The sequence below is a fragment of the Salvelinus sp. IW2-2015 genome, linkage group LG18 (assembly GCF_002910315.2).
Source record: "Salvelinus sp. IW2-2015 linkage group LG18, ASM291031v2, whole genome shotgun sequence".
NCBI classification, from domain to species: Eukaryota; Metazoa; Chordata; class Actinopteri; order Salmoniformes; family Salmonidae; genus Salvelinus; species Salvelinus sp. IW2-2015.
Window position 1 is genome coordinate 29,220,328 of NC_036858.1, and position 23,745 is coordinate 29,244,072.

A 23,745-nucleotide genomic window follows, 5' to 3' on the forward strand; every position below is an offset into this window, starting at 1 on the left:
CCTCATCCCCATATTGTTGTTTATTTTTTGCTCCTTTGCACCCCAGTATCTCTACTTGCACATTCATCTTCTGCACATCTATCACTCCAGTGTTTATTTGCTAAATTGTCATTATTTTTTGCCACTATAGCCTATTTATTGCCTTACCTCCCTAATCTTACATTTGCACTAACTGTATATAGACTTTTCTATTGTGTTATTGGCTGTACGTTTGTTTATCCCATGTGTAACTCTGTGTTGTTTGTGTCTGGGTTGGCAAACGCAAATGCAGATACTTTGTAGCTAGTTAGATAGCTAGCAAGCAAGGGACACAGAATATACAACTGGGATGCATTCTTAAAGGTTGGTGCCCCCCCTTGGGTTGTGCCGTGGCGGAGATCTTTGTGAGCTATACTCGGCCTTGTCTCAGGATGGTAAGTTGGTGGTTGAAGATATCCCTCTAGTGGTGTGGGGGCTGTGCTTTGGCAAAGTGGGTGGGGTTATATTCTGCCTGTTTGGCCCTGTCCGGGTGTATCATTGGATGGGGCCACAGTGTCTCCTGACCCCTCCTGTCTCAGCCTCCAGTATTTCTGCTGCAGTAGTTTATGTGTCGGGGGGCTAGGGTCAGTCTGTTATATTGGTAACTTCTCTGTCTCTATCCGGTGTCCTGTGTGAATTTAAGTATGCTCTCTCTATCTCTCTTTCTCTCTTTCGTTCTCTCTCTCGGAGGACCTGAGCCCTAGGACCATGCCTCAGGACTACCTTGCATTGATGACTCCTTGCTGTCCCCAGTCCACCTGGCCGTGCTGCTGCTCCAGTTTCAACTGTTCTGCCTGCGGCTATGGAACCCTGACCTGTTCAGCGGACGTGCTACCTGTCCCAGACCTGCTGTTTTCAACTCTCTAGAGACAGCAGGAGCGGTAGAGATACTCTTAATGATCGGCTATGAAAAGCCAACTGACATTTACTCCTAAGTAGGGGTTGCAACATTGGTGGTGGATAATTTTAGGAAGAGAGGGTCCAGATTGTCTAGCTCAGCTGATTTGTAGGGATCCAGATTTTGCTATCTGAGGCATGTTGAGCAGGACTTGGGGCTCCTCAGTAAAATAAAACAATGAGTGCTGCCCTAAACAGCAGTATACAAGGCATATTGACATTAGAGAAAGGCATAAAGCAATCACAGGTGTTGATTGGGAGAGCTAAGACAACAACGGGTGAGACAACAACGGGTAAACAGCTAGGACAAAAACGGGTAAATGGCGATGAATGGGCAGAGAGGGTCAATTAGCTACACACAGGGCCTGAGTACGAGGCTGGGGCCGACAGATAAACAAAATGAAGTACAGTGTTAATGAACAGTCCAGCAGGCATCAGCTGTGTAGCCGAGTGATTATAGGGTCCAATGAGCAGCAATAGATGAAACAGGGAGCTGTTCGGTAGTCAATTACTACGCTAGGCGAGCGGGAGACACGGCTATTCTTTAACTTAGATTTTTGGTTGAGATGAAGACGTAAATCGACCATATCAATTATTAATTTGTAGACAAACTGGAATAAAAGTAGACAAACTGGACAAATTCAGTGGCACAGATGGAACTATCCAAGCAGAAGATACATCTCCTTCCAATGTTGATATTTAGTTGGGTTGACAACCAAACACAATTCGATATCACTGAATATCATTACATTTGAAATCAACCAGAGCTTGAAACGCTAGGCCTGTTGTCTATTTTTAGTTGAATTCACAGTGGAGTTGAAACAATAGCTGTTGATGACTTAGCACATTTTTTCAAATCCAATGTATTTTCCACATAGATTCCAATTCACAATATGTTGACAAATTACATTGAAACAATGTTGATTCAACCAGTTTGTGCCCAGTGGGAGGAGATGGATTCACACCACTAACTGCTCCTCCCCTGGTAGCAGCACATTATTATCTAGGATAGAGTTTTAATGTACAGATTTACAATCATGCGAGCATCATGTTATGCGAACATCATGTTTGATGGTAGTCCCCGAATGATTTGGAGTTATTACCGAACGGAAATTATTAATTATTAATGACTGGGAAGAGATTGAGAGAGAGAACCATATAAACTGCCTGGAACTCAGGCGCTGGCTCATTTGTCAAAAAGAGCTGAGTGTACTGGAGCAGATAGCCTGTTATAATGTTTTCAAGTGAAAAAAGCCAGAGTGTGTGGTCAACCTAATCATGCCCATCAAAACCAGGGCATACAGGCAGCCAGAGACATGGTCCTCATGTGGATTCGCTCATGAAACAATGGGAAGGACATTGAGCTCAGAGCAAAAATAGAGTTAGAGGAATTAATTTAAGGCACATAACCTACACTCCCCTATGTGTTTATTTGGACAGTGAAGCTAAAACCTTTAATTTGGCTCTATACTCCAGTATTTTGGATTTGAGATCAAATGTTTCATATGAGGTGACAGTAGTGAATATCACCTTTTATTTGAGAGTATTTTCATACATATATTTTTTTATTGTTTAGACATTAAAGCACTTTATGTATCTAGTCCCCCCATTTGAAGGTGTCATAAGCATTTGGACAAATTATGACTCTACAAACTTGTTGGATGCATTTGCAGTTTGTTTTAGTTCTGTTTCTGATTATGTTGTGCCCAACAGAAATTAATCGTAAATAATGTATTGTGTCATTTTGGAGTCACTTTTATTGTAAATAAGAATGGAATATATTTCGGAACACTTCTACATTAATGTGGATGTTACCATGATTACGGATAATCATTAGTGAATCATGAATAATGATGAGTGAAAAAGTTAAGAGGCACAATGATCATACCCCTAAGACATGTTAACCTCTCAGCGTTACCAATTAACAGGGGAGGTAAGCATTTTTTCGGGGGTATGTGTCACGAGGGTGCCCAGTCCGGGGCCCGCAACGAGGGTGCCCAGTCCGGGTCCCACAACGAGGGTTCCCAGTCCGGGGCCCTTATCCAGAGCGACTTACATCATAGGTTATAGGTTCAGGTTTTGCGGCCGGAGTCCGCGCCTTTGGGGGGGGGGGGGGTACTGTCACGCCCTGACCTTAGAGAGCCTTTTTATGTCTCTAKTTGGTTTGGTCAGRGTGTGATTTGGGGTRGGCATTCTATGTTTTBKWTTYYATGTTTCTTTATTTCTATGTTTTGGCCGGGTATGGTTCTCAATCAGGGACAGCTGTCTATTGTTGTCTCTGATTGGGAACCATATTTAGGTAGCCCTTTTTCCCTCCTTTCAGTGTGGGTAGTTAACTTTGTTTGTGGCACTAATGCCCTGTAAGCTTCACGGTTGTTTTTCGTTTGTTGTTTTGTTGGCAACATTTCTAAAATAAAAGGAAAATGTACGCTTACCACGCTGCACCTTGGTCTTCTTACAGCATCGGCCATGACAGTATGATCTTTGTTCCTCTGTAATGTTCTCACTCACATTATTCAGGATTAATTCATGATTATCCATAATCATGGTAGCATCCACATTCATGTAGAGGATATTTTCTACATTGTAGAATAATAGTGAAGACATCAAAACTATGAAATTGTCACACCCTGATCTGTTTCACCTGTCCTTGTTATTGTCTCCACACCCTCCAGGTGTCGCTTGTTTTCCCAAGTGTATTTATCCCTGTCAATTGTTTTTGAGATTCTTCAAATAGCCACCCCTTGCCTTGATGACAGCTTTGCACACTGTTGGAATTCTCTCAACCAGCTTCACCTGGAATGCTTTTCCAACAGTTTTGAAGGAGTTCCCACATATGCTGAGCACTTGTTGGCTGCTTTTCCTTCACTCTGCAGTCCATCTCAATTTGATTGAGGTTGGGATTGTGGAGGCCAGGTCATCTGATGCAGCACTCCATCACTGTCCTTCTTGGTAAAATAGCCCTTACACAGCCTGGAGGTGTGTTGGGTCATTGTCCTGTTGAAAAACAAATGATAGTCCCACTAAGCGCAAACCAGTTGGGATGGCATATCGCTGTAGAATGCTGTGCTAGCCATGCTGGTTAAGTGTGCCTTGAATTCTAAATAAATCACAGACAGTGTCACTAGCAAAGCACCCCCACACCAAAACACCTCCTCCTCCATGCTTTTCTAATCAAACGGCTACCCAGACTATTTGCATTGCCCCCACCTCTTTTATGCTGCTGCTACTCTCTGTTCATCTATGCATATTCACTTTAATAACTCAACATGTACATATTACCTCGACTAACCGGTGGCCCCGCACATTGATCTTGTACCGGAACCCCCTGTACATAGCCTCACTATTGTTATTTTACTGCTGCTCTTCAATTATTTGTTACTTTTATTTTGTATTTTTGGGGGGTATTTTTCTTAAAACTGCATTGTTAGAAAAGTTATTCAGGATTGGTGTGTCCCCTGCGGGGCGGTTGAGCTAACGTAAGCTAATGCGATTAGCATGAGATGGTAAGTAACAAGACCATTTCCCAGGACATAGACATATCTGATATTGACAGAAAGCTTAAATTCTTGTTAATCTAACTGCACTGTCCAATTTACAGTAGCTATTATAGTGAAATAATACCATGCTTCTGTTTGAAGTGAGTGCACAGTTTTGAACATAAAGTTATTAATAAACAAATTAGGCACATTTGGGCAGTCTTGACACAATATTTTGAACAGAAATGCAATGGTTCATTGGATCAGTCTACAACTTTGCACATACACTGCTGCCATCTAGTGGCCAAAATTAAATTGCACCTGGGCTGGAATAATACATTATTGCCTTTCTCTTGCATTTCAAAGATGATGGTACAAAGAAAATGCAAAGAAAAACGGTTGGATTTTTCTTTGTATTAGCTTTTACCAGATCTAATGTGTTATATTCTCTGACATTCCTTTCATATTTCCACAAACATCAAAGTGTTTCCTTTCAAATGGTACCAAGAATATGCATATCTTTGCTTCAGGGCCTGAGCTACAGGCAGTTMGATTTGGGTATGTCATTTTGGTCGAAAATTGAAAAAAAGGGGCCGATGTAAGTAATTTGATTTGATTTACGGTGGGGAAAACGTGGAGATCATCCGTTCACCCACACTGCGTCTCACAAAGCCTGGGCAGATGGAACCAAAAATCTCACATTTCAACTCCTGACCAAATGACAAATTTCCAACGCTCTAATGTTCATTGCTCGTGTTTCTTGGCCCAATTAAGTCTCTTCTTATTGGTGTCCTTTAGTAGTGGTTTCTTTGCAGCAATTCGACCATGAAGGCCTGATTCACACAGTCTCCTCTGAACAGTTGATGTTGAGATGTGTCTGTTACTTGAACTCTATGAAGCATTTATTTGGGCTGCAATTTCTGAGGCTGGTAATTCTAATGAATTTATCCTCTGCAGCAGAGGTAACTCTGGGTCTTCCTTTTCCTGTTGGCGGTTCCTCGTGAAAGCCAGTTTCATCATAGCGCTTGATGGTTTTTGCAACTGCACTTGAAGAAACTTTCAAAGTTCTTTGAAATTTTCCGCATTGACTGACCTTCATGTCTTAAGGTAATGATGGACTGTTGTTTCTCTTTGCTATTTGAGCTGTTCTTGCCATAATATGGACTTGGTCTTTTACCAAATAGGGCTATCTTCTGTTACCCCCTACCTTGTCACAACACAACTGATTGGCTCAAATGCATTAAAGAAGGAAAGAATTTCCACAAATAAACTTTTAACAAGGCACACCTGTTCATTGAAATGCATTCCAGGTGACTACCTCATGAAGATGGTTAAGAGAATGCCAAGCCTGTGCAAAAGCTGTCATCAAGGCAAAGGGTGGCTATTTGAAGAATCTCTATATAAAATATATTTTGATTTGTTTAACACTTTGGTTTACTACACGATTCCATATGTGTTATTTCACATTTTTGATGTACTTCTGTGAAAAGTGATCTTAGATGTATGAAGGCAAATGTTCGTGTATGTTTTTCCTTAGGACTTATTTATACTGTGTGTGTGTGTGTGGTGTGTGTTGTGTGTGTGTGTGTGGTGTGTGTGTGTGTGTGTGTGTGTGTGTGGTGTGTGTGTGTGTGTGTGTGTGTGTGTCGTGTGTGTGTTGTGTGTGTGTGTGTGTGTGTGTGTGTTATGGGATATTGATGGCCTGATTGTTGTGTGGTATGCCAGGGCACTGTTAATTGCAATCAGTTAACGCCACGCTAGCTGGCATAGAGTGATATGATCTCCTGCCATTACACATTGCATGTGTAAATCATATTAATGAGCCTATATTGCTCTTTGCTTGATTGGATGAAATGAGATGGAATCAGCAGCCAAGTCTCTCTAGTGTAAACCACACCACATCTCACTACCACATCCCCCCAGAGGGCAGCAGCCACCTTGTCCAAATGCTGTGCCTGGTTGATAAGCACTTAGGGTCAGTCAGAGTGCCAGCTTGGAGAGCCTGTGGCTTTGTTTGGTGGCCATGAGGCCTTTGTTTTGGTCTTCAATCTTTAGTTTAGGCTGTTGGTAGTTTTCCTTTTCGTATATATTTGTTTCCGTCACCCTCTGAACATAATAACCCGCTTGGGCTCGCCGACCCAAAGGAGTCAAGACAGAGCTGGCCCTGGACCTAAGGTAAGGTTGCTGTCTCCCTGGGCATATGTGCATCTAACACAGTCCTCAAACACTTTCTCACATAAATGCACACATTCATTCAGGTTACAGACCATGTGACTATGCCTAAAACCTTTAGACAAAGTGAGGCAACAATGTCTGTAAGATAGCTATGGGTTTCGTAACACAACAGAGATTATGTGATCGTAGGTGTTATCATAACATAACCTGTGTGATATATCTCATGCTGTAGATTTTGCCGTTGCAAAAAGTTCTATATCCATTTGTTTAGGAAACACTTTTACAGAAACTAGGATGACAATACTTTATACAGCAATCCAAAGACAGCTTATTATTCAAATGCCTAGGCTCTAAGTTAGCACTAGCTTATGCTGTAAAATATTTTGAAAGCAGGACACCAATGCCAAATGTTAGGGAATAGGTTAGGTAGTTTAGACTGCACACTCATGTCTGTGTGTTTCAGTGTGATGGGACTAAAGTGTGTGTGTGCAGACTCAGCCTTGTGTTTACAAGCAGTTGGGATTACTGTCAGTCTACACTCTTAGAAAAAGGGGTTCCAAAAGGGTTCTTTGGCTGTCCCTACAGGAATACCCTTTTTGGTTCCATGTAGAACCCTCTGTAAAAAAGGGTTTTACATGAAACACAAAAGGGTTCTACCTGGAACCCATCTCCTATGGGGACAGCCAAAGAACCGTTTTAGGTTCCAGATAGCACCTTTTCTCTAAGCGTGTACAGTACTTCTAGCCTAAATATGTGTGTGTGTGTGTGTGTGTGTGTGTGTGTGTGTGTGCTGTATATGTGCACCAATAAATGCACTACATTATTGATGATAATTTATTGGAGTTGATCAATAATGGATTTGATCGAGCTCATTTAACATCTCAGGGATGTGCTGATAATGTGTTGTGGGAATCTTCCTAAGATGTTGAAAGTTATCTCAGCAGAGGGTGAGAGAATGCATAAGAGTTGTACTCCCCACAATACCTTTAATCCAACATTGAATAAGAGGTGAATTGTGCATGTGAATATCGGGGGCATATAGCAGTTCAAAATCTCTCACCCCCACTGGGTTAGTTTATACCTGCATTCTTCCTTACCAACATGTAGGCTACAGTCCATTGGGTCCACCAGTAATAATCTAGTTTTCACACTGAAAAGATAACGTTTATTGATTTGCCCCAAAATGTAAGTCTTTCCTAGGGCTGTGGCGGTCATGAAATTTTGTCAGCCGGTGATTGTCAAGCAAATAAATATAAATACATAAACACATTTAGCATCTCCTGGCTTCCACGCATAGCCTACTGAAAAAGACCTTTGGAACATCTACATTTTAAAAAGTCTAATAAATCCATGTAATATAGCCTACACCATCACAATAAATCCATAATTTATTTTAGACAGGTCTAAAGAAACATGATATGAAGAACAGTATAGCATACTCTGAGTTGTTCTTATGTTAGGCCCTGATCTGGCTATGCCACATAGCTATTCTGTGATGAGCGGTTAACAAAGAAACAGGTACTCCTATATGCTTAATCTAGAGTTATTTATGTCACTTTAGTTGTGATACAAATGTTGGACTATATGTTTTGATTTGTATTCCATTCTAAGGCTGCATGATGCGACTCTAATGATGATTTGAAAAAAGTTGCATGAAAGGCATAAGCTCTGCTGTGTCTTTTGCGCAGACTGTACACACTTCATCAGTCTCTCATTCATAATTTGACAAGCACTTGATAATGTTTAAACGTTTTCCAGAGGCATCCCCTTTGTGTGGCTTTAATGCCCCCTATAAAAATCCATGCCTTTTGTGGCCAGTGACTGAATATAATAATTATAATTCCCTTCTCCCGGCTACATGCTCCGAAGCACCTCTCACTCACATGGCTCTCCGTCACGTGATCGGGTCTTTCTCACAAGCTACAAGTGAAGACAGACACATCGGGGATGCAACTGCGCGGGTCCTTATCCAATTCCGAGGCGCATAATGAAGATATCGGAAGAACTGCCCACATTTACTTTTCGTCAGTCAACAAGATGAGTAGGCCTAACAAACAGCAAAAGCACTAGCCCATGTAAATCTACTATTCCCCACAGTACAAAAGTTGTCCTATTTTGTGTGAGAAATAAATATTCCAAACATAGTCTTGGACAGTTGTGGGATGCGATAGATTCCAAATTAATACAATCACTAGTATCAAAAAAACTTTTTTAAGCAATTAGCCTGACGCAACAGATGAGAACGTTTAGCTTAAAATGTTGATAAACTATGAGGTTATTTCTTCACATAAGCACAGCAATGTGCACAGGGCAGTAGGCTATAAGCACAAATGTTCCATTAGCAGGAAAACACCATTCTCAAAAGTGACCACAAACACGATTATGCATGTCATGCTTTTAATATAAAGGTGCATTTTTATGGTGAAAATTATCTTCCCCAAACTTGAAACTCATGCGCTGCATATGTGTATGCAAGTTATGCTCTACACCCCTTGTAAAGCGGATTAATGTGCTTAATTTTAAGAAGTTATTTGGACACTTTTTCCTAGGTTTGAGTGTTTAAACAGATAATGATTCATTTATATTGCTCATAGCTTCAGGGCTTTAGTAAATCTCCTCCTTAAGGCTCTTCTTGTAATTCACACAAGAAGCTGTAACAATTCTCATTCCTATGAACACGGCAGCATCCCTCATATTGTGTCATTGATTGCAGAATCAGCCAGAGACAATCATTATTGCTAGTTTAAAACCTCCTAACTTACAGAAAGTTTGTTTTTATCTTGCCACTCATTCTTATAATAAGTTTGTCCCGTGGGATCTCTCCATCCAGAACGGAGTGAGACTGACTGCCAGGCAGTATGCCCTTGAGGAACAGGCTGCTAACAGGATTAGCCTCGCTAGCAGGGTCCTGCTAATTACCAGATTTCTAAGCTAACAGTTAAATCACAGCTTCTTAGTGCCATAATAAAAAAATAAAAAATACCTTATGAATCTCTTCACTCCTTTGCTTTCATCTGAATGCGTGTGTTTATGAAAGATAATGAAGCCTCCAAATGTGACGCTCGACACAGGAGCTTTTTGGTTATCCCCTCTTCGTTGTTTGGAAATGCTTTTGTGATTAATGTAATTTACTGCATTGTTTATCTTTGTTTGCCACCTTGGTGGAAATCAGTGGTGGTGACAAACATGCCAAGTGGATTATTCACCAGACATGGCTTTGATCTGGCCACTGTTAAGTAGATAACGAAGAAACTGTATCTTCGCAAGGAACATATCATTCACGGTGTATTAATTTCATTGTTTTTGCTTCTTCTTGTCTTACTGTCCTCATCCTGAGAGCTTCCTGAGACATACCATTCAATAATGGTTAATAATATGTCATTTCTATCGAATCAAATGTTTTGTTAATTTCTATAGGCCAACACTACAGGCTTACAGCCTTCCTGCTTGGAGAAAAAGTAGGCTGTGTGTTCATTGTGCCACAAGAGGATTGACGATATTGACAATTCCTAAATTCAAAACTGGGCCATGTACCAAATCCCCAAATCATGTGTAAATGGGTCAGGCAGGCACAATCCCTGCTGTGTGCAGGTTTCAGTAGTAGATACAGTATTTGTGTATCTTTAGGTAACACCACTTTATTAAAAAATGGCGGGCAAAGGTCTGACATAGAGAGCTGAGACGAGGATCTAATTTGCAATACATGCTCTCCTGTGGTAACTTAATATGCATCTCCTGCACCAAGGATAAACCTGGATGTGAGTGCAAACAAACACGAACACAACAAAAAAAATTATGCAAAGCATAATTAGTCCTCTAGTCAGAACTAGTTAAGCTTAGGCAATTTATATGTAATTTCCTTCATTAGATATTCTAAAATACATTAAAATGTATTTGTTCATAGCATCTCCAAATCGTTTATTGATGCTAAATGGGTCATTTTACTTCTTTTTGTATCCTATTTTTCCCAAACTTTCAGTGTGCATACTGTATGTAGGTAGACATACTGTACACTGAGTGCACAAATCATTAGGAACACCTTCCTACTATTAAGTTGCACCCCATTTTGCCCTTTAAACAGCCTCAATTCGTCGGGCATGGACAAGGTGTCGAAAGCGTTCCACCGGGATGCTGGCCCATGTTGACTCCAATGCTTCCTACAGTTGCGTCAAGTTGGTTGGATGTCCTTTGGGCACACTTTACAATCCATGTCTCAAGGCTTAAAAATCCTTCTTTAACCTGTCTCCTCCCCTTCATCTACACTGATTGAAGTAGATTTAACCAGTGACATCAATTAGGGATCATAGCTTTCACCTGGATTCATCTGGTCAGTCAGTGATGGAAAGACCAGGTGTTTCTAATGTTTTGTACACTCAGTGTATATACTACTCACACACTTTGTATGTTTTGCGTATTTTAACTATTTACCTGAATTCCTTACCACCTCACAAAATGTGTCACTACCGAAAAGAGTGAAATAGTTACAATAAAGGGAGAACCATGCACAGCAATGATCATTTTGATTAACCTTCTATTAAACATTAATTTTAGAAATTGTATTTTCATACCAAATTAACAAAATAGTAAAAATATGAATTTTACTCTGATTTTCAAAACCTTTACATTTTTGAGAAATATAATCTGTATTGTTTTCTGTAAAATGTTCAATGTTGATTGTATGAACCTGAAACTTGATTGTTTTAATTGCTTATGCATCAAATTAATTATGTTGTTTGATTTTTAAATGGTCAATTTACCTATCTTTATTTTGGCAAAATAAGAGGCGTTGTGGTGTCAAGTGTCAATCATAGAGATAAATGGAAGACTATTGATGGATGTAACTAATTTTAGTATAGACAGTATAGACATTCCACCATTTAAAAGTAGTCAACTGAGTGGGAATTCCTATGGGTTGGGAGTGATCAGCCAATGATCAGAGAGCATTGTCTTCTTCAAATTGGGTTGGCTATGGTTTGTAAACCAAAGACTAAGGTAATATCCAGGAGCCAAGACCAAGATTTCTGCCAGGACATTGGTCCCAAGATCCAGACCCAGACTCAGTGAGTTGACACCATGACAAGTTAAAGACCAAATGTATGAGGTCTTGAGTAGTCTCAAAACCGAGATCACTATATCCAGTACAGTAGAATACAGTAGAGTAGGGAACAGTACATTACTGTACAGTAGAGCACAGTACAGTAGAGTACAGTAGAGCACAGTACAGTAGACAGTGGTATAAAGCACTTAAGTAAAAATACTTTTAAGTACTACATAAGTTGTTTTTAATGTCTGTACTTTACTATTTATATTTTTGACAACTTTTACTTCACTACATTCCTAAATAATACATTTTCCCTGACACCCAAAAGTACTCGTTACATTTTGAATGCTTAGCAGGACAGGAAAATGGTCCAATTCACTCACTTATCAAGAGAAAATCCCTGGTCATCCCTACTGCCTTTGATCTGACAGACTCACTAAACACACAACCTTAGTTTGTCGATGATGTCTGAATGTTAAAGTGTGCTCCTGTCTATCCGTAAATAAAAAGAAAAAAAGAAAATGATGCTGTCTGGTTTGCTTAATATACGGAATTTTAAATGATTCATACTTTTACTTTTGCCACTTAAGTATATTTGAGCAATTGCATTTAGTTTCGATACTAACATATATTTAAAACCAAATACTTTTATACTCAAGTAGTATTTTACTGGGTGACTCACTTTTATTTTTACGCAATTATGACAATTGGGTTATTTCCCCCCCTGACAGTAGACTACAGTACAGTAGAGAAGAGCACAGTAGACTAAAATACAGTGCATTACAGTACAGTATAGCACATTATAGACGTTTATGTTTTGGCCAAGTACTGTTTTGGCCAAATTTTGACTGATTTTGGACGAAATCAGATACTAGTCTGTTTAAAGATTTTTTTTTAAATATAAGTCTGACATAAGTATGACATATCAGCTCATCGCCTTGTTTCCACCCTTACGAAAAAAGAGTGCAGTCTGAGTGCAGTGTAACTGCAGTACACTAACGCCTCGATCACACCGATGGCGTCATTGTGCAAAATGGTAAGCAGCAGCATCTGGATGTGTGTGCAATAAAAGTTCAAAATTAACCTTTTGCTATCATTTCTGTTAAGCCTTCTACGAATACAGTTTGACGCATATGTATGCACCACACTGAAGGCACTGCAACTGCCTCTGCAACGCAATGCTGCAAGGCTATTAGCCTTCCATTTGAAATGAATGTACTTCTGCTGTACCAAAATGCAATGACGCTATCGGTGTGATCGAGGCGTAATGGTTTAACTGCAGTGAGAGTGCAATATAACTGCAGTATGCGGCAAATACTGCGTCCAAAATTACACCTTTTTCTTTAATTTTGCAGTGTAACTGCAGTTATTCTGCAATTACTGCTCTAGAATACCACAGTCGTCTGCAGTTTTGGCACTTTTACTGCAGTTTCAAAACGGAAATATTTTTTTGTAAGGGAGATGTTGTGCATTATACTGCCATAAAGTTGATTTAAGCGGTACTACATTTCCTATGACATCTGGGGTAAATGGATTCTACTCTAAATCTTGTTTTAACTTTATAATGTCAATTCAATTTTTTTACAATTCGTATCAAAACTATAAATAATGTTCTGTAAACGAGTTCATGCCAACAAATCCGATCTGGATAAGAGAAATACCTATGTACGAATGCTGTTTATTGACTATAGCTCAGCATTCAACACCATAGTACCCTCCAAGCTCATCATTAAGCTTGAGGCCTCAACCCCGCCCTGTGCAATTGGGTCCTGGATTTCCTGACAGGCCGCCCCCAGGTGGTGAAGGAAACAACATCTCCACTTCGCTGAACCTCAACACTGGGGCCCCACAAGGGTGCGTGCTCAGCCCCCTCCTGTACTCCCTGTTCACCCATGACTACGTGGCCATGCATGCCTCCAACTCAATCATCAAGTTTGCAGACGACACAACAGTAGTAGGCTTGATTACCAACAACGACGAGACAGCCTACAGGGAGGAGGTGAGGGAACTCGGAGTGTGGTGTCAGGAAAACAACTTCTCACTCAACATCAACAAAACAAAGGAGATGATCGTGGACTTCAGGAAACATCATCATCATCATCATCCACCTCTGGCCTGCTCGCCTCCCTACCTCTGAGGAAGTACAGTTCCCGCTCAGCCCAGTCAAAACTGTTCGCTGCTCTGGCACCCCAATGGTGGAACAAACTCCCTCACGACGCCAGGTCAGCGGAGTCAATCACCACCTTCCGGAGACACCTGAAACCCCACCTCTTTAAGGAATACCTAGGATAGGATAAAGTAATCCTTCTAACCCCCCCCCCCCCTTAAAAGAGTTAGATGCACTATTGTAAAGTGGTTGTTCCACTGGATATCATAAGGTGAATGCACCAATTTGTAAGTCGCTCTGGATAAGAGCGTCTGCTAAATGACTTAAATGTAAATGTAATGTAAATGAAACAGCAGAGGGAGCACACCCCTATCCACATCGACGGGACAGCAGTGGAGAAGGTGGAAAGTTTCATGTTCCTCAGAGTACACATCATGGACAAACTGAAATGGTCCACCCACACAGACAATGTGGTGAAGAAGGCGCAACAGCGCCTCTTCAACCTCAGGAGGCTGAAGAAATTTGGCTTGTCACCTAAAACTCTCACACACTTTTACAGATGCACAATTGAGAGCATCCTGTCGGGCTGTATCACCGCCTGGTACGGCAACTGCACCGCCCTCGACCGCAAGGCTCTCCAGAGGGTGGTGCGGTCTGCACAACGCATCACCGAGGGCAAACTACCTCCCCTCCAGGACACCTACAGCAGCCGATGTCACAGGAAGGTCAAAAAGATCATCAAGGACAACAACAACCCGAGCCACTGCCTGTTCACCCCGTTACCACCCAGAAGGCGAGGTCGGTACAGGTGCATCAAAGCTGGGACCGGGAGACTGAAAAACAGCTTCTATCTCAAGGCCATCAGGCTGTTAAACAGCCATCACTAACACAGAGAGGCTGCTGCCTACATACAGACTTGAAATTATTGGCCACTTTAATAAATTGATCACTAGTCACTTTAATAATGCCACTTTAATAATGTTTACATATCTTGCATTACACATCTCATATGTATATACTGTATATTATTTTGTACCATCTATTGCATCTTGCCAATGCCGCTCTGTCAATGCTCATCCATATATTTATATATTCTTATTCCATTCCTTTACTTAGATTTGTGTGTATTAGGTAGTTGTTGTGGAATTGTTAGATTACTTGTTAGATATTGCTGCACTTTCGATCACACTGATAGTGCCTTGCATTTTGGTACACCAGAAGTATATTAATTTCCAATTGAACGCTGCATTTGCCTTGCATTTTGCACAAACACTGTGATCGAGGCATCAGACCAGGGATTCTGTTTGTTATAAAACCCTCTATGCTCGGTTAGGGGTGAAAAAACTAACTGCTGCAACCCGATTGGCTGAATGCGATATGCAACATCCAGGACTAGTATTTATTTGCTCTAGCATGATTGTGGAAAAAAGTGTTTCATAAAATAAGTAGGCATATTTTTCCAACTTCTCACAATTAAATCGAGTTAAGGACTAGTGTATTACCTGCTTGGCACATTAAGCCCAGACAATAGAACCTTTGTGCCCACTAACGGCTGCCCTGGCTACAACAGCAGTTGCATACAGCAGCCTATGCACCCTGTTCAGTATCCATCTGGCCAGGTTAAATTAATTGGTAACGTTATGTAGGCTAATTATGGTCCATTTGTTTGTTTTAGGAGAAAATATGAACGTGATCAAATTTGGTTTATATTCAAATTATTACATGGAATTAATCAAGTTATGACATACATTTTTTATTAAGCCTACTGCTGCATAGGCCTGCACTACACATTGCAAACATGCATAAGCAAGCGCAGCTCATCTTCCCCAGGGCCAGGAGTTTTTCCAGGAGTAAAAAACATGTCACCTGATTATTATGGTCCCATCATAGCTCATATAAAACCTTTTTAAAACGGATGAATCAATGTCATAACCTATAGGGTCCAGAGTTTTAACTGGTAAGGTTAGCACATCAGGAAAAACTATGGGCCACACGGAAAAACATTTGCCACCTCTGGCAAATATTATGTTGTTATGAGTATTCAAAGGCATTCAAAAAATATTTGTATCCTAGTTTAAGTCTGCTTCAATCAAGTGATTATGAGAATGTTGTGTAGTGCCTGTTTATATTTTTAATGAGGTTAATTAGACTTTCTCCTCTTAGATGGGCCTCATGGTACGCTCCAAGGTGTGGCCACTGGCCATGGGGTAGGTTTTTATACCTCCATGTGGGCATGGCTCAAGCCTGCAGAAACTGGTAAATGCCTGGTAGATCACCCGTGCCAAATTATCAGACATGCCTATAGTAGTCATTTTGTGATTGTACGGTTTCTGAGCTTTGTTTGTTTAAAACAGTCTATATTTTGCCGACCTTAGTTGTAGTACCTATTATTTAATAACTCTAGGAAGCTACAGTAAACCTGTTTTTTTCCCTCTGTCACGTTCCTGACCTTATTTTCCGTTGTTTAACTTTGTTTAGTTGGTCAGGACGTGAACTGGGTGGGTAGTCTATGTTATGTGTTTCTATGTTGGGTTCAATGTGTTGCCTGATATGGTTCTCAATTAGGGGCAGGTGTTTGACGTTTCCTCTGATTGAGAACCATATTAAGGTAGGCTGTTCACACCGTTTGTTTGTGGGTGATTGTCTTCCGTGTCTGTGTATGTACCACACGGGACTGTTTCGTTTGTTTAGTCTGTTCGTGCGTTCTTCGTGTTATGTAAGTTCTCATGTCCAGGTCTGTTGACGTCGTTTATTGTTTTGTATAGTTTGTTCAAGTGTATTTTCGTCTTCGTTATTATTATTAAAATCATAATGTCTTCATACCTCGCTGCGTTTTGGTCCGATCCTTCTCGCCTCTCCTCGTCAGATGAGGAGGACGACTTAGACAACCGTTACACCCTCTGCTGTGTCATGATGACCGTGGGACGTTAGGTCTACGTTAAATGCTTAGGCCCTACCTCTTGGATGTCAAGATCTGTCAAGAGTGGTTGCTTGGGTCGGTGAACAACACTAGGCTACTATGGTCAAAGCAGATGGTCTTGTCTCCGGTCAAAGGTTGAGAGTGGCTTGGTAGGCAGTGGTAGCCGAGTCATTAGCAAATGAACAGAATGATGGAGGCCACTGTGTTCTTTGTGACCTTCAATGCTGCAGAAATGTTTTGGTACCCTTCACCAGATCTGTGCCTCGACACAATCCTGTCTCAGAGATCTACCGACAATTCCTTCGACCTCATGCCTTAGTTTTTGCTCTGACATGCACTATCAACTGTGTGACATTATATAGACAGGTGTGTGCCTTTCCCCCAAAACCTTTTTTTTTGCTTTGTCATTATGGGGTATTGTGTGTAGGTTGCTGAGATATATATATATATTTTTTACATCTATTTAATCCATTTTACAATAAGGCTGTAACATAACAAAATGTGGAAAAAGTCAAGGGGTCTGATTACTTTCTGAAGGCACTAGCGACTTACATTTACATTACATTTAAGTCATTTAGCAGACGCTCTTATCCAGAGCGACTTACAAATTGGGGAGAGACTTTTTCTGGTCCACAGTAATTTTGTAGTGTGTTCCTCTTTTAATTTTTTTTTTTTGCAGCCCATCTAATTATTTGTTGAGGTAAAACTTTATTTGAACTCACATGTCACAATCTGACATGATGGCAGTCAAATTTGTTGGCTTACATTAGATATTTGCAATTTTTACATGGTTTTAGGTAGTCTACATTTTTAAGCGCTACTGAACGAAGAGCGATTTGTGAGCCAAATGACCATCTTTTTGAAACGAATGGAGCCAAATGAACCGGATCACTTAGAGTCGCTTCCGCCGTTACTTGTTGCTAAGATACACTCCCAATTTCCTAACAACAACAAGCAGCAAGCTTAGTAGTGGTGCGACAGGAGACGCAAAAACTTGTCAGTAAGGCTAAGTATTTAGCTAGTAGTATCTATTAAAGTAGTACTAGTGACATATAAATAACTTACCAGGTTAATTAATGTTATGTTAGCTAGCAAGCTAGTTATTTGCTAAAGCTAGCCGGGCCCGCCTAATTCTAGCACAGCAACCACCTGTCAAGACTGAGCATTATGGATCTTCACATTCGCCAGTATTTGACCAAGGCACGCCAACAAAAAGGTAACACACTACTAGCTAGTTTCTTAGCTAGCTAAATAGTTGACTGACAGTGTTGTTGAACACGTTTCATATCGTCTGGTTTTGTCTTTAGACACTGATGCGCTGAATGCAGCCTATGACATGATCAGAGAGGGGTCAGATACGCGATGCTTCTGCCCGGAGTTGTACGTTCTGTGCGCAGAACAAGCCCTACAGGTAGGCCTATGATGTGCTATAACGTTGCAAACAATTCTATTAGCTACAGTGTTACATTGTTGTTACAATGTTGCATTGTTACCATTGTAAGCCAGGTAACGTAAACTCAAGTAAACTCGTACATACAATTGCCCTTATTTTAGTGCCCCCAAAACGTAATACTTCCAGATCAACTGTAATGTCAATACCATTGTAAAGCACAATTTATCCCCTTTCCATCAATAATCAATTACATGACCTAAACACTGCCCGTTTCTGCATAATTCAAGCAGGCATGAGCCCCATCTGGTCTTTTTAAAAATGGCGGGTGGGGAAGCGAAACTAATGCGTGATAGTGAGACGAGATATGTTGTGTGGGAAAATTGCTTTTTTTCACTCGATCTGTCCAACTGATCACCTTATCGCCTCTAAAATGTAAATAAAACACTATAAAGAGTTTATATAATGTGTCATTACATACCTATTTGAAGGTTTGTGTCGAATTTGAATCAGGTTTTTAGAGCGATGCTAAAGTGATCTTAGAATTAAACAGCGGCTTTGAGAATGATGATCACATGCAATGATGATGCAAAAAATGACTAGGTATCCCCCCTTACCCTGTCACTGTGAGTAGTGCTACACCTGGTGGAGAGAGATTGTAAGACAGAAATAGTTGCTTTATGCGTGCTGTACGTTACGACATGACATGTCCCGATGTAAAGGAGGGTCCGTTTTTTCAACTTTTCTCCAATACTATAGAGCCATTACCATGTCGATCAACGCTTGAATAGAAACCTAGTTCACACCCCTGATTTTGAAGTCAACACAGTCGCTACAGTCCCATTAGTTTTCTTTGTAGCCTTGTTTGAATGTTGTGGTTGCGCACATTAGTACGGAAGGGGGTGAGTTTACGTTAGTTAGCTAGTGTTCGCTACAATCATGCAGTGGTGATGTTAGTCTTGTTGGGGCAACCCCCCAATGTTTTTTAGATGCATGCCAGCAAAGCCACCACACAACACTAGTGAATTTCACTATAATGGTGACAAACGTTGCCCACAAAGTAATAGGGCCTACATAAAGCTGTCCCAACCTCAGAGCTTTCTTTGCAGCACCATGGAGTGAATCCATACCACCGCTACCACCTGGCTATCAGCGGTGCCTTGTCTGGCAGCGAAACAGTTCGGAAACAGTTCAGTTGATATGGCTGACTTGCTTAAACAATTGGGATGTACAAACTATGGCATAAGGGAATGATGAGCGGATAAGAGGCAATCTGTAATTTCAATGGGCCATTCTTACACTATTCTCCCTGTACACCAAGTCAAAACCGTAGGATAAATAAAGGGGCATATAAGCAGACAATGAAAGCTCTTACAATATTCAATTATGACATTTCTCTAAAACAGGCTATAGGCTACATGTACAAGCGATTTGGTGGCATTCCCTGAGTCTCTTTACTGTGTCGCCACCATACTCAATGCTAGGTAGAAGGACTGCTAATTCGATGCCGACAAGAAACAGGGTTTACGTAAAATGCCAAGAGTGTGCAAAGCTGTCATCAAGGCAAAGGGTTGCTACTTTGAAGAATCTAAAATATAAATATATTTAGATTTGTTTTACACTTTTTGGGTCACAACATGATTCCATATGTGTTATTTCATAGTTTAGATGTCTTCACTATTATTCTACATTGTAGAAAATAGTAAAAATAAGGAAAACCCTTTGAGTGTGTAGGTGTGTCCAAACTTTTGACTGGTACTGTATATATATTTTTTGCTGAACAGGTGTCTCAGAAGAGGTGGGGTTTAGCCCCAGCTGCCCTGAATGATGGGTCGCCACTGCAATCATGTCCCTAATCCCACATTCCATATGCGTCTAACTTTTCTTTCTGTGCTTAGCGCAGTCATGTCATGGTTGTTGGTATTAAAATGATATAGTTAAGTGTAGGCTTCTCTATAAAACGTTTCTATTTAAGATCAGGAAGTAGACTATTTACTTTGAACAAGATTGAATACTCAACAATGACATATACAGCAAACAATGACTGATGATGCACTACCCAATGATGCAAAAACTGATGATGCACTACCCAATTTCGAAATTGCACCTTGTGCATTCTACTATTCTACTAACTTTCAAGAGTCAGTTAAAAGCCGGACTGAGTTCCTTAAAAAAAAAAAAGTTTGTCAACCACTGGAAAGGGGGATAAGCTCTATCTGGCTGTGCAGAATATAGAATTGATCCGCACGCCTGTTACATTAAATGCAACATCTTGGAATCTAAATTCAATAGAGTGCGTGTTGTAAGGGCTCTCTTTCGATATAATAATGATGGAACTGTCATATGCTCACTTGATCAAGGATTTAGTCTGTGCTTGAGACTGATAGCATTGAGAAAGATGTCGGCAGCAGTTTTCTGTTGAATTGCTGTACATCAACCAATCAATCAAATGTATTTATATAGCCCTTCTTACATCAGCTGATATCTCAAAGTTCTGTACAGAAACCCAGCCTAAAACCCCAAACAGCAAGCAATGCAGGTGTATAAGCACGATGGCTAGGTAAAACTCCCTAGAAAGGCCAAAACCTAGGAAGAAACCTAGAGAGGAACCAGGCTATGAGGGGTGGCCAGTCCTCTTCTGGCTGTGCCGTGGGGAGATTATAACAGAACATGGCCAAGATGTTCAAATGTTCATAAATGACCAGCATGGTCAAATAATAATAATCACAGTGGTTGTAGAGGGTGCAACAGGTCAGCACCTCAGGATTAAATGTCAGTTGGCTTTTCATAGCCGATCATGAAGAGTATCTCTACCGCTCTTGCTGTCTCTAGAGAGTTGAAAACAGCAGGTCTGGGACAGGTAGTACGTTTCCTGTGAACAGTCAGGGTTCCATAGCCGCAGGCAGAACAGTTGAAACTGGAGCAGCAGCACGGCCAGGTGGACTGGGACAGCAAGGAGTCATCATGCCAGTAGTCCTGAGGCATGGTCCTAGGGCTCAGGTCCTCCGAGAGAGAGAAAAGATCTCCGCCACGGCACAACCCAAGCGGGGCGCCAACCCAGACAGTAAGATTACGTCAGTGACTCAACCCACTCAAGTGACGCCCCTCCTAGGGACGGCATGGAAGAGCACCAGTAAGCCAGTGACTCAGCCCCTGTAATAGGGTTAGAGGCAGAGAATCCCAGTTGAGAGAGAGGAACCGGCCAGGCAGAGACAGCAAGCGCGGTTCATTGCTCCAGAGCCTTTCCGTTCACCTTCACACTCCTGGGCCAGACTACACTCACATCATATGACCCACTGAAGAGATGAGTCTTCAGTAAAGACTTAAAGTTGAGACCGAGTCTGCGTCTCTCACATGGGTAGGCAGACCATTCCATAAAAATGGAGCTCTATAGGAGGAAGCCCTGCCTCCAGCTGTTTGCTTAGAAATTCTAATGACAATTAGGAGGCCTGCGTCTTTGACCGTAGCGTACGTGTAGGTATGTACGGCAGGACCAAATCGTAAAGATAGGTAGGAGTAAGCCCATGTAATGCTTTTTAGATTAGCAGTAAAACTTTGAAATCAGCCCTTGCCTTAACAGGAAGCCAGTGTAGGGAGGCTAGCACTGGAGTAATATGATCACATTTTTTGGTTCTAGTCAGGATTCTAGCAGCCGTATTTAGCACTAACTGAAGTTTATTTAGTGCTTTATCCGGGTAGCCGGAAAGTAGAGCATTGCAGTAGTCTAACCTAGAAGTAACAAAAGCATGGATACATTTTTCTGCATCATTTTTGGACAGAAAGTTTCTGATTTTTGCAATGTTACGTAGATGGAAAAAAGCTGTACTTGAAACAGTCTTGATATGTTCGTCAAAAGAGAGAATGGGGTCCAGAGTAACGCTGAGGTCCGTACAAACATCAAGATTAATTGTCAGATTCAACAGAAGATCTCTTTGTTTCTTGGACCTAGAACAAGCATCTCTGTTTTGTCCGAGTTTAAAAGTAGAAAAGTTTGCAGCCATCCTCTCTTATGTCTGAAACACAGGCTTCTAGCGAGGGCAATTTGTGGCTCACCATGTTCATTTTTATTTAATTAATTTAATTTCACCTTATTTAACCAGTAGGCTAGTTGAGAACAAGTTCTCATTTACAACTTCGATCTGGCCAAGATAAAGCATAGCAGTGTGAACAGACAATAACACAAAGTTACACATGGAGTAAACAATAAACAAGTCAATAACACAGTAAGAAAAAAAAAAATGAGTCTATATACATTGTGTGCAAAAGGCATGAGGAGGTAGGCAATAAATAGGCCATAGGAGCGAATAATTACAATTTAGCAGATTAACACTGGGGTGATAAATCATCAGATGATCATGTGCAGTAGAGATACTGGTGTGCAAAAGAGCAGAAAAGTAAATAAATAAAAACAGTAAGGGGATGAGGTCGGTAAATTGGGTGGGCTGTTTACAGATGGACTATGTACAGCTGCAGCGATCGGTTAGCTGCTCAGATAGCAGATGTTTAAAGTTGGTGAGGGAATTGAAATGTACAGCTGTGTGTCATCCGCATAGCAGTGAAAGTTAACATTATATTTTCGAAATATATAGTGAAAACAATAGTGGTCCTAAAATGGAACCTTGAGGAACACCGAAATTTACAGTTGATTTGTCAGAGGACAAACCATTCACAGAGACAAACTGATATCTTTCCGACAGATAAGATCTAAACCAGGCCAGAACTTGTCCGTGTAAACCAATTTGGGTTTCCAATCTCTCCAAAAGAATGTGGTGATCGATGGTATCAAAAGCAGCACTAAGGTCTAGGAGCACGAGGACAGATGCATAGCCTCGGTCTGACGCCATTAAAAGGTAATTTACCACCTTCACAAGTGCAGTCTCAGTGCTATGATGGGGTCTGAAACCAGACTGAAGCGTTTTGTATACATTGTTTGTTTTCAGGAAGGCAGTGAGTTGCTGCACAACAGCTTTTTCATTTTTTTTAAAGGAATGGGAGATTCGATATAGGCCGATGAGTTTTTTATATTTTCTGGGTCAAGGTTTGGCTTTTTCAAGAGAGGCTTTATTACTGCCACTTTTAGTGAGTTTGGTACACATCCGGTGGATAGAGAGACGTTTATTATGTTCAACATAGGAGGGCCAAGCTCTTTCAGTAGTTTAGTTGGAATAGGGTCCAGTATGCAGCTTGAAGGTTTAGAGGCCATGATTATTTTCATCAATGTGGCAAGAGATATATATATAAAAAAAAAAAAGTTGAGTGTCTCCCTTGATCCTAGGTCCTGGCAGTGTTGTGCAGACTCAGAACAACTGAGCTTTGGAGGAATACGCAGATTTAAAGAGGAGTCCGTAATATGCTTTCTAATGATCATGATCTTTTCGTCAAAGAAGTTCATGAATTTTTCACTGCTGAAGTGAAAGCCATCCTCTCTTGGGGAATGCTGCTTTTTAGTTAACTTTGCGACAATATCAAAAATACATTTTGGATTTTTTTTTCTTTTCTCAATTAAGTTGGAAAAATAAGATGATCGAGCAACAGTGAGGGCTCTTCGATACATCACGGTACTGTCTTTCCAAGCTAGTCGGAAGACTGTAGCACCATTTCCATTCCAATTTTCTGTAAGCTTGCTTCAGAGCTCGGGTATTTTCTGTATACCAGGGAGCTAGTTTCTAGGGTATTACGCAAGGTTAAATTGAGTTCCTCAGTTAGGTGGTTAACTGA

General features: G+C 40.8%; 1 protein-coding gene across 1 annotated transcript in view; it reads left to right on the top strand.

The window, feature by feature from the left end:
• Window positions 1-17,591: 17,591 nt before the first annotated feature.
• The window catches only part of LOC111978170 (cilia- and flagella-associated protein 46), a 103,353-nt gene continuing 97,199 nt past the window's right edge, over window positions 17,592-23,745 (top strand). Inside the window, exons 1-2 of the mRNA XM_070448419.1 lie at window positions 17,592-17,853; window positions 17,945-18,048. Coding sequence (XP_070304520.1) covers window positions 17,805-17,853; window positions 17,945-18,048 — 153 coding nt within the window. The 5' untranslated portion in view covers window positions 17,592-17,804. The remainder of the gene's footprint in view (window positions 17,854-17,944; window positions 18,049-23,745) is intronic.